Source organism: Lathyrus oleraceus, chromosome 5 (genome assembly GCF_024323335.1).
Source record: "Lathyrus oleraceus cultivar Zhongwan6 chromosome 5, CAAS_Psat_ZW6_1.0, whole genome shotgun sequence".
Taxonomy (NCBI): domain Eukaryota; kingdom Viridiplantae; phylum Streptophyta; class Magnoliopsida; order Fabales; family Fabaceae; genus Lathyrus; species Lathyrus oleraceus.
The window spans coordinates 526,434,137-526,446,653 of record NC_066583.1 but is presented as its reverse complement, the minus strand read 5'-3'; the positions used below and the strand labels follow the sequence as shown (position 1 = coordinate 526,446,653).

At 38.7% G+C, this 12,517-nt stretch overlaps 1 protein-coding gene across 1 annotated transcript; it reads left to right on the top strand.

Moving 5' to 3' along the window:
* Positions 1–1,552: 1,552 nt before the first annotated feature.
* Positions 1,553–2,824, top strand: LOC127081808 (protein MAIN-LIKE 1). Its single transcript, XM_051022035.1, has 2 exons — positions 1,553–2,005; positions 2,102–2,824. Exons 1-2 carry the CDS (start codon positions 1,553–1,555, stop codon positions 2,762–2,764), a joined length of 1,116 nt encoding a protein of 371 aa, XP_050877992.1. The 3' UTR covers positions 2,765–2,824.
* Positions 2,825–12,517: the final 9,693 nt, after the last annotated feature.

Sequence of the window (12,517 nt, the reverse complement as noted above, 5' to 3'; positions counted from 1 at the left end):
ATTAGTTATTTTTTGTTCGACTGAATCGCTGTCCGATACCCATATGACACTCATGCAAAGCGTGTTTCATAATTCAAACAAATTTTCTTTTAAAAAAATTATGTTTTTCTTTTCTTCAACACACTTTATATATTTTTTAGACGAATCTCACGCACGATTATTGAAACAATGTTATTATTGAAAAATTAAAAACATTAATTTTGATTAAAATATTTTTAACTCTTTTAATATTAAATGAATAAATGAAATTCAAATACTATGATATATATATATAGCAGTGTCGGTGTCCTAGATTTTTGACATATTGGTATCAGAGTGTCTCTATCCATATCGCTTCTTAGTGTCCGTGTCGGAATCTATAGAGAGAAACAAACTACCAAGTTAACTACTCTCTCTGTTCCTTTTTAAATGTCATTTTTTGACTTTTTACACATACAAAGAAAACTAATCATTATTGTTACTTTTTAAACAATAATTCGACATTTTTCTTACAATGCCCCAAAGCTGAAATTATATTCCCACAATACCCCAGTTTGAATTTTTTTCCCAATCTGCCCCCTTTTCTTATTTGGACCCGTCCATTCATTGGGCGAAAATTTTACCCTATACCCCTACAATTGTACCCATACCCTTACATTAATTTTTTTTTGACCAAAATACCCTCATATAAATAGGGTATATTTACCATTTCAAAATTTTTTTTACCATTTTCGTTGAAGACTTCCGGAGAAGACAAATTTTTGGCGTTTTTGCACTGTATACCGGAACACTTAAGAGTAAGTCTTCCGGTTTGGAAATTTGTACACCGGAACACTTCTCTAAAGAGTTCCGATTTGTTGTCCTTAATGGACACTGAACCGGAAGTCTTTTAGAGAGTCTTCCGGTTTGTATACTTGTATACCGGAACACTTTCTTCAAGACTTCCGGTTTGGTTGATGTATACCGGAACTCTTTAAGAAAGTGTTCCAGAAGGCTTTTTGGTTTTTTTGCTAACCGGAACTCTTCTTGGAAGTGTTCCGGTACGTTTTTTTTTTTTTTTTAATTTTAATTATTTTTTTTAACATTATTTTTGCAGTGGTTCGAAGAAGAGGTGCAGATGGCCGGATTCCAGTCCGCACGTTAGACCGGAGTGCATCTTCATCTGCAGCTGCAGCTGAGCCGACTGGATATCCAGGAGGGCCGTACGATACGTCTCTTTTGGTGAAGTACGAGCATCATGTTGCTCGACATATATGGTTCGGTGAGGTAAGTAAACGGGCTATATTTGAAAATGAATAATAGTTGAATATTTTATAATTTGTTTTCTAATATGTGTTTTAATTGTTTTTAGGAAAGAGGACCAAAGAAAGAGTTGAAGGTTGCCGGACATGGACTGAAGTTGAATTCTAGGGTTCCATTGGCTCTTCCACCACAGATGGAGAGTTGGGTATCTAGATCCGGTTTAGCTTCACTGCAGAGAACGAGTCTGAACAAGATAGACACAAATCTTGTCTCTGTATTTGTGGAAAGATGGCATCTAGAGACATCTTCATTTCACATGCCGTTTGGTGAAATGAGCATTACTTTAGATGATGTCGCATGTCTACTTCACTTGCCCATTAGGGGTATCTTTTGGAGTCCTCAGGATGTGACTGAAGAGCTAGCTGTTGAACTTGCTGTTGACTACCTAGGAGTGTCACAGGGTCAGGCACAGTCACATGTTCGGAGCTCCAGGGGGTCGTATTACAAGTTGGAGTGGTTATATGATATATTCGTACATCATAGGGCTGCTTCCAGCTGGGCATATGCGACTAGAGCATATCTATTGATGTTGGTGGGTTCCACCATATTTGCTGATAAGACCTTTACACTTGTAGAGGCACGATACCTCCTCCTGTTTAGGGACTTGGATGGATGTTCAGGATATAGTTGGGGAGCAGCTGCACTAGTTACCCTCTACCGATATCTTGGAGATGCGTCCATGTACAGTTGCAAACAGCTAGGTGGATATCCTACTCTCCTACAGGTATATAATTTAATTTTGTTAATTAAGTGTTGGATTCATTTTATAAAATATTGTAACTTAATTTGTTTTATTTATTATGTTTTTATTTTGTAACAGTGTTGGATTCACGAGTATTTTCCAACTGTTGGAAAAAGAGGGGAGAATTGGAATCCTGCTGGAAACTATGGTCTTCCCCGAGCGATGAGATGGTCGTATAGACAGGGAGTCCTGAAGGTCGATGATTTACGACCTATTTTGGACGAGCTGACACCTACCGACGTCATCTGGCGACCATTTGAGGATCATAGAGCATGGCGTGTATTTGATGAGATATGTCTTTACAGGGGCTGTTTGAAGTGGGGTGAAACAGTTGTTCCATACTTGCCTGATAGATGTTTACGTCAGTTCGGGTATAGGCAGTATGTTCCATCCCCACCTCTGGATTGTATGATGGCGACGGATATTGATGTTGATTGGATCAGTTACCATCAGAGTGTTGTCGATGTGATCGGTTCATCTTCCGTGGCCACCACTCCATCTGAGGTAGTATACGGTTATCTGGAGTGGTATTATCGTGTTTCCCATCCACGGTTGGTCCCTCCCCATCGTGACGCTCCTAGAGAGGTACCCGTTCCTGTATATGACGCCGGGCCATCTGATCCTGATTGGGCTCGTGTATCTACATTGATTCGTCGCTATCTGAGACAGGTTAATGCTGAAGAGGAAGATCCACAGTTTTCTGATTTATTTGAAGCTTTGCATATTTCTCGTTCACATTGATTATATGTATTAAGCTTTGAATATAATAGACATAATAATATAGATTTCATGTTTTGATTACATATTTATGTTTTGATTACATAATCATGCTAATACATGTGTAAGTAATTGCCAATGTTGCATACGTCCTGCAAATCCTAGCATCCAAGTAGTTGCTATATGAGAACGAAATTTCTTCCAATCTAATGTGACCGGTGGCAATGGAAACACCTCTTTCATGTTAACCTAATAAAGTAAAATAATTAAAAGATTAAGTCATATAACATAAAATATTAACTGAAATAATTAAAATATTTAGACATATAAATACGTACCTGAACCCAATGATTCTGGTTAACAAAACCAATGCAATAAATAGAGACATTTGGTGAATGTGAACTTGTCATCGGAAAGAAAGTGATGCACGGATTGCCTAAACAGACAAGTACAACATTATAATGATTCGCTATCAAGTAACCCATATCTGGTAGACTCATCCATTTTTCAGGTGGCTGTGAACCAAACGATTCTATCATCAAAGATTCTCTCATAGCTGACAACCGATTAGAAAATAACTTGTCATACAAAGTTGACCTATCCTTGTCTATTAATTCCAACCCCAACTCTCTGCGAACCATTGACCAACCATCCTCACCATATCCATGCAATGATGCAATGACTCTAAATCCACAATTACCATCTGATTCAACATTAACTACATCTTCAATGTATGACCTAATATGATTAGGAAATTGAACAATGAATTGTGGTTGCTTCTTTGATAATTTGATCTTCTTCGAAGTCTCTGATGGTTGAGATTGCCTTTGTGAAGATTGAGATGCCTTATCAACATACTCATGATACGAAGGGTCCCTATAAACATCATAATCTGCTGGTTTTTTCCCTTTCTTCTTCACTCCTCCTTTGGTTTTTATTTTCTCAGGTGGTGGACACAATGTTGTCATTGTTGGGTATGCTAGTTCACATACCCTACTCCTTAATGCCCTTTTCCCAATAACATCTAATGACCTAAATCGTCTCCACAACTCATCCATTGCAGCCGTCATATCCACCTCTGATCCATCATCTTCACCTATCTCTAACTCAACTTCCATAGTTAGTTTCCTCCAATGAACATGAACAGCATCAATGGGTATCGGTATACCACCTACTCTGTATCTTCCTAACTCACAAGCACAAGGTAACCCATAAGATGTTCTAAGAGTACAACCACATATTTGCCTGTTAGTTCCAACATAATCAACTCTCAATAACTCTTCAGTAATACGTCTCAAAGCAGCTCGAGATACGGAACCACGTAAATAACCATAAAAGGGACTTACGTGCGCGTGCTCAACTTCGTAAAAACTCTTTTGAAATGAAGCTCTAATGTTTCCCAGTTGTAACCTCATGTTGTTATTCATGGCTTCCCAACATTTGACCATGTCACCTATACTGTTTCCTAACATCTGCTTTAACTTCCAATGAGCAGATTCAACCCTAAAAATATCAGATATAAAAAATATCAGATATTCAAAATAACACATAAAAATAATATCAGATATAAAAATAACACATACAAAATTATAAGACGTACGGATTAGTCGTTGTGTTACCCAAATGTAGGACTCGATTAATCCATGCTCCAACAAATCTATGCCTATGTGGAGTCAACCATGTGTCTTTCACATAATTAATAAATCCACTATAATCAACACATGCTTGCTCAAGTTGATGCAACCGCTGACCATACTCAACCTCATCACTAGCCCAGACAACTTCCATCCATAATGTGTCTATCGTCTTTTGCAGGTCATTCACCACATGTTGTTTGCATTTGGCACCAACGTTTTTGTTAATGTGAAATCTACATAGCAAATTAATCGAGTTGGGAAACACAACTTCAATTGCTTTCATCAAAGCAAGATCTCTATCTGTCAAAATCACTTGTGGACACATGTCTTTCTTCACAAACAACTCTTTTAATTTCTCCAGTACCCAGCAAAAATTCTCTGTTTGCTCAGACTCCATATACGCAAATCCAACAGCAAAAGTCAACTCAGTCGATGTCATGCCAACAATTTCAAACAAAGGTTGTCTATATTTGTTTGTCTTGTAGGTGCTATCCATAACTAACACAATCGGAAATATATTCAACAACTTAACTGAATCAGGATGTGCCCAAAATATCTCTTTCACCACTTCCGAGTCATCCTGTTTTCTACTCCAATACACATATCCTGCATCCTCAATAAGCTTAAACAAATGTTGTATCTCACTCCTTGGACCTCTTATCTCTTTTTCTATCACACTCTTATGCTTGTATACTTGTGTAATCCGAGTGACATTCTCAGGAAACTTGTCTTGCAAGGAAAGCAAAATGTTTCTAGGTGCTACATGTCTCTTTGCCAAATCAGCGACATGTTGCTTCTCATCTGTGGTCAACCTACCAATAAACGAATGACCTTCTAATCTATCAGGTAAACCATGATTATGTAACCCACATTTTACATTAATCTTCCAACCAGATCCATCTTTCGCCGGAGTCGACCTGATTTTAAATGGACATCCACATTTCTTGGAAGCACTTTGGGTACCACTATCACTAATCTTGTGTTTCCCACCTTTATCACAACCAAATATTATTTTGTTACTTCTCCCTCTCTTCCCCGTTTCAGTATCTGAACGACTGATAATAACAGTTACTTTATTGTCGATTCCAACCTTTTTAATCCATCTGATAACCTCTTCTCGTGTACAAAATCTTTCCGTCGTCATAAACGCATCAGTAGTATCTACACATATTTTGGGAAGATTTTCCATTTCTGTAAAAAAAAAAAAATTAAAAAAAAAAACGCACCGGAAGACTTTAGGAAAGACTTCCGGAACACACATAATGCATACCGGAACTCTTCTTCCGGTATGCAAATTTTTTTGAATTTTTTTTTTATATGAACCGGAACACTTTCCTTAAGTGTTCCGGTTTGTTTTTTTTTGTGTTCCGGAAGTCTTTCCTAAAGTCTTCCGGTTTGGAAAAATACATACCGGAAGTCTTCTCCAAAGAGTTCCGGTGCGAGGGGTGTGAAAGTGTAATTTTTGCAATTTTCAACAGAATGGTAAAAATGAAATGGTAAATTGGTTAAAACCAATTAAGGGTAAAATGGGAATTTTTAAATTTTTGTAGGGGTATGGGATTAATTGTAGGGGTACAAGGTAAAATTTTCTCATTGGGCGAGTTGCTGAAGCCCATTTTGCGTTGGGTAGGCTCAGCCATTCATTGGCCGAGCTAGTGAAGGGATTAATTTTTTTTTTTTTTTAAAAACTATTATATAATTAAATAAGTTTATTAAAATTATTATTAAACAATTTTCTAATTAATTCTATATTTAATTAATATAATTGATTTTTTTTAAAATAATAATAATATTTTTATAAAAATATTTAAAATAAAATATTAATAATAATAGTTTTTTATAATAATAATAGTTTTCTAATATTGTTTTTTTAAATATTAATAATAAAATGATTTTTTTAAAAATATTAATAATAGAAATGATTTATTTTTTTAAGAATTACAATGGAGGAAATACATTTTATTGATATAATGGAAGGAATACATTTTATTTATAGTGATCGCCTGTTCCACATCTTGTGCCAACTTTTTTGCGTTTTCTCTTGCCCAAGTCTTCTTGTCTTTGTCTTGCGGGAGACGGAGATGAGTCGGAAGACAATTCATCATGGGCGTCTTATTGTTGATGTTGTTATTGACTAAGATATTGTTGTGATGTGTTTGGAGGCATATTGTCATACGGTGAACTGACTTTGTATGTTTTTGCTTTGGAAAGCAAATGTCGCGGATAGCAAGAGTCTCCACCGACTTTTCTTTTATCCAATAAGGAAAGGTGGAAAAGAACAGGAAAAACCTTGATTAGATTTTGGGTTCGGGAGGTACATTATACAAAGGGAAGGTGTTAGCACCCTTTGTATCCATGGTTATCCATGGGCTCTTAATTGCTTGATCACTTATGTTTTTCTTGTCCGAAAAAGTGTGTGAGAGCTGTTTAGAAAATGTTTTGAAAAGAGAGTTTAACTTTGTAATGATTCTTGTGCGAATGTATACAAAGTATTTATCTTGTTTAATTTTGAAAGTTGTTTAGAAAAATATAACTTGGTAATGATTCTAGTATGAATGTATACCAAGTGGTGATTTTCTAATAGATGTTTTGCAAAGTGTGAGGTGTGAAAAGTATTGTAAGTTGTGAGTCAGCATTTAAGAGTTGTACCTTACCAAGGTTTTTATAGGTATTTCCTATCCTTAGGAGGGTAAGACTGTCCTTACTATTGAGAAATAAGTAGTCTTATCCTTTGGATGTAAAGGGACATCGTAGGATCATCGATTGGTCATTGGAGACCACATTTGTAAGGATACCTTAGCATTCGAAGGGACAATCATCATTAACTCGTAGGCTACAACGAAGGGTCATCGAGGGACAAAATCATATATTCGCAGGCGACATCCGAGGGACTATGATTTATCTTATAGGGACATGATGATTTAACCGAAGGGTCTTTGCTAAGTGTATCCCCACATTCGCGGGACATGACCGTAATACCGTAAGGCAACAATGAGAGGACCAAGATCATATATTCAAAGGCAACAATTAATAATCAGTTAGGTAATTAGGATGAATCTCCACAAGGGTATCCCACAAATAAAGCGGAATACCTAGCAAGCTACCTTCTCCGGGAATATGTGAATCCTTACAAAATTCAGCAAACAGGTCAGAATACCAAATCAGGGTGCAATCAAGAGTTGCACCAAACAAAAGGAATCACAACAGTAATAGTGTCAGGTAAACCATGCATGGTTACAATAAAACATGTCAGATGAGCAAAAATCAGAACAGGAAAATCAGCGACTGTCATGTTCCCTGCTGCCTCGCCTAGCGAGGGCCTGGCGAACGCTCGCTACATGTTCGCTTAGCGATGTGCTAGCGAACGACTGCGGGTTTTGAATTTAAGAACAATACGATTTCAACAAGCTCCAAACCCTATGGCATCCATTACAGAAATTTTATGGTTAAACATTCAAAACATCCATGCATACTTAAATCCACGTGCAAAACCTAAGATATATTTATAAATTCAATCATAATGCCACATGTAAGTTGGGAGCATAAAGCGGTAACGGTAGTGCAAACCTGTTTGCAATTGAATTGCAACGTTGGATTGGCAGATCACTCTTAGGGTTGGTGTCGGATTGAGTTGGGCGGAGGTAACCTTTGTGCAGATGAGTTTACTTCAGGGTTTCCTTTAGGGTTGCTCTGAATTCTCTTGGTCAGCCTCCAGGGTTTGCTCGGTTGCTTTTGTTAGGGTTTCCTTGCTAGGGTTTCTGTCCGTCCTCTTCTGTCCCGTTTGTGAATGAAGCTCTGCTATTTATAATACATTTTGTGACATGATGGGCTCAGAATGAAGCCCAAAATTTCTGGTATTCGCAAGCTTCGCTAGGCGAGTGGTGCAGCGAAGGATTCGCTAGGCGAATGATTTTTCTCGCCTAGCGAGCAAGCCATTTTAAGTCATTTTCTGGATTTGGCCACCTGTGTGCTGGGTCTTTGTTCCTTTAAGATCCATGCCTTGAAAAATGAGTTGGAGTGCCTTGAAAGATGTCTTGCAAGATTAACGGGCAAATTTTGGGGTATGATAGCTGCCCCTGTCCAATATTCTTGAACCGAGAGAGTTAGAATGGTAGGTACGCCATTCGTGGTCTGGAGGTGGAAGGTTATTGAACACTTAGAATGCCCCAAAAATTTGCACTTGTTAATTAATCTTGACGGAGATGGGCTTAAAGATGCCATCCAGGAAGTTTGATGATGAGAGCTTCAGAGTGTGTCGTACATCAGACCAATTTGAAGACATGGGCGCCACACCGGGTCGTACGCTAGACCGTATAGTGAGTCATCTATTAGGCGATATTAGGGTGAGCTGAACCTGATGAGATAAGGACCCGAATGAGTCATACACTGCTGGGGATAAAGGATCAGAATGGATCATACGCTAGATCGAATTTGAATAGTAGAATGAGTTGTCCATTAGGCGGGTGACTTCGTTGGGGATGAAAGACCAGAATGGATCGTACGCTAGATCGTATCTGAGTTGCAGACTGAGTCGTCCATTAGGCTGTATCTGAGGACGAAAGGGTAGTCATACGCTAGACCACGTTTCAGAATGTACCGTACGCTAGGTAGCATCTGAGGAATAAAGATCAGAATGGATCGTACGCTAGATCGTATCTGAGTGGCAGAATGAGCCGTCCATTAGGCTGTATCTGATGATAAGGGATAGTCATACGCTAGACTACATTTCAGAATGTACCGTACGCTAGGTAGTATCTGAGGAATAAAGATCAGAATGGATCGTACGCTAGATCGTATCTGAGGGAATGAACATCCAAATGGGTCGTACGCTAGACCGTATTGGAACAGTTGAAGGAACCAGAATGAACCGTACGTTAGGCTATATCTGATAATGTTTGTATATGTTGTATTTGCAATAAATGTCTGGGATGGGCTTAAAGATGCCATCATTAGGAGGATATCAGAATGCTTGTCAGAATGAATATTCTTATGGATTATATCTGAAAGATGCATCTGAATCTCGAAAGTAACCGCCGAGGGTGTCTGTCTGAATGAACCTTTATTTTGACTGTATCGGGAGGATAATTAACCTGAAAAAAAAATTAGCCTCATGCCATGTCATGATGCATGAGATGTTTTATGCTTTTGAAAATGAATGCGAACATTGCATGCGTGTATATGATGTGAGATGATGCATGAATGAATTATGCGTCTGAAAATTTTGCCAGGGGAAAATAAATCCGCATATCCTGGTTGGAGACATTTGCATTGATGACCCTTTCTTAGCTGTGGATACTTGATTTCTATCTGATGATAGAAATATTCAACAGAGCCTGGCTGGGGATAGAAGAGATGACCAGTCTGTCTGGTGATGCCCATTTCTTCTGGGGAATAACCGGTTTTTGCTAGGGAAAGGATTTGTAACCGGACTCGTTGGAAAGCATGGTTAGACCTTATCCTCGACCCTAAAGTCTTTTAGTAACTGCTATTGCTATTTTATGCATGTATTTTCGGTAAACCTCAATCATGTTCAAACGCATATACTCATTCGAATCAAATCAATGGATGTTTAGGCAAACAAAACAGAGAAAGTAAAACAAAAGCATCTTTTTGGAAATAAAATTGTATTGATTTGGAAAGAGGGCCTATAAACAGGCAATTTGTGTACAGGGAGACAAAAATCCTAGTAAGAGGAGATTGTCAAGAAAACGAAGAAAAAGCTATGAAGAAAAAGTCCTATTGATTTTAATTCCACTACTGTCATTATGTCTTCAAGCCTCTCATCTCCTGCTGTCGGATAAAAGTGATTGGCTTGTTCAGTCCTTTGAACTTGGATGAAGCTGACTGAGAACGGGACATAGTCATACGCTTTTATCCTTAATTTTTGCCTGGACCGCCTTTTCAGGTTTTCAGTCCACCAGGATACCCTTTTTTGCCCAAGCCGCCTTTTCAGGTTTTCGACTTGCCGGGTGTACGTTTTTATATGTTAATCCCTAATTTTTGCCCGAACCCTTTTGGTTCGCCGGGATGCCCTTACTTTTGCCTAGATACGTCGACCTAGCGGGTCTCTTTTATGCGTAGTATCTTTTAACTATGTCTGCGTTCACGGGATGTGGGAAGTCTTCGCCATCCATTGTAGCAAGTATCATGGCTCCACCAGAGAATACCTTCTTAACTACAAATGGCCCTTCGTATGTGGGAGTCCATTTGCCTCTGGGATCACCTTGTGGTAGAATGATACGCTTGATCACCAAGTCGCCAATTTGATACACCTGTCTCTTGACTCTTTTATTAAATGCCTGGGTCATGCGCTTCTGATATATTTGCCCATGACAAACAGCCGCAAGTCTCTTTTCATCAATCAAATTTATCTGATCGAGTCGAGTCTGAATCCATTCATCCTCGTCTAAACCTGCCTCTTTCATGATTCTTAGAGAGGGAATCTGAACTTCCACCGGTAAGACGGCTTCCATTCCGTAGACTAAAGAGAAAGGAGTTGCCCCTGTCGAAGTGCGCACTGAAGTGCGATAACCATGAAGAGCAAATGGTAACATCTCATGCCAGTCTTTGTATGTTACTGTCATCTTTTGTATAATCTTCTTAATATTCTTATTAGCAGCCTCCACGGCGCTGTTCATCTTTGGCCGGTACGGAGAAGAGTTATGGTGTTTTATTTTGAACTGCGTGCAGAGTTCAGTAATCATCTTGTTGTTCAAATTAGTACCATTATCAATGATAACTCTTTCGGGGATGCCATACCGACAAATGAGACTATTCTTGATGAACCGTGCCACCACATTCTTGGTGACAGAAGCAAATGAGACTGCCTCTACCCACTTCGTAAAGTAATCAATAGCAACCAGAATGAAACAATGTCCATTAGAAGCATTAGGTTTAATCTCTCCAATCATATCAATGCCCCACATTGCAAAGGGCCAAGGGGCTGTCAACACGTTTAATGGAGCAGGAGGCACATGTACTTTATCCGCATAGATCTGGCACTTGTGACAAGTTCTGGAATGATGGTGGAAATAAGCTTCCATGGTAGACCAATAATACCTTGATCTCAGAATCTTCTTGGCCATCGTATGTCCACTAGAATGAGTCCAAAAAATACCATCATGTATGTCTTCCATAATCTTTTCCGCTTCCTTTTTATCCACACAGCGAAGCAAGGTCGAATCATGATTACGTTTGTATAATACTCCATTACTCAAAAAGAATTTAGCAGAGAACTTCCTCAGAATTTTTCTGTCATTAATGGATGCCCCTTCAGGGTATTCCTGAGTTTCTAAATATCTTTTTACTTCGTGGAACCAATGTTTCTCTTCTACTTTATCAGCGTTAAGTTCATAACAATATGCTGGTTCATCTAATCGTTCAATGGTGATCATGGGAGCTTCATTGCCCCATCTGACTCTGAACATAGATGACATGGTAGCCAATGCGTCTGCCAACTGATTCTCTTCTCGTGGGATATGTTCGAATGTAATCTCTTCAAAGTATGGGATTAATGCCAACACCCGCTCTCGATAAGGGATGAGATTCGGATGTTTAGTGTCCCATTCTCCTTTGATTTGACTGATTACTAAGGCTGAGTCTCCGTACACTCTCAAAAACTTGATTCTTAGGTCTATAACAGCTCTGAGTCCCAAAATACATGCTTCATACTCAACCATATTATCAGTACAATCAAAACATAGTCTAGCAGTGAAAGGCGTATGGCCACCCTTGGGGGAAATGGTTACAACACCAACACCATTGCCCAATGCATTAGAAGATCCATCAAAAACCATAGTCCATCGGGATCCCAGTTCGGGTCCTTCATCCGGTCCAGGTTCTTCATAATCAGTAACAAGCATGACATCCTCATCTGGGAACTCGAAATTCATAGATTGGTAATCATCAACTGCTTGATGAGCCAAATGATCGGCTAACACGCTTCCTTTGATTGCTTTCTGAGTAGTGTATTGGATATCATACTCTGTTAAAATCATCTGCCACCTTGCTATTCTTCCGGAGAGGGCAGGTTTCTCAAATATATATTTGATAGGATCCATCTTAGAAATCAATAAAGTGGTATGATTCAACATATACTGTCTTAGTCGGCAAGCAACCCAAGCCAAAGCACAACAAGTTT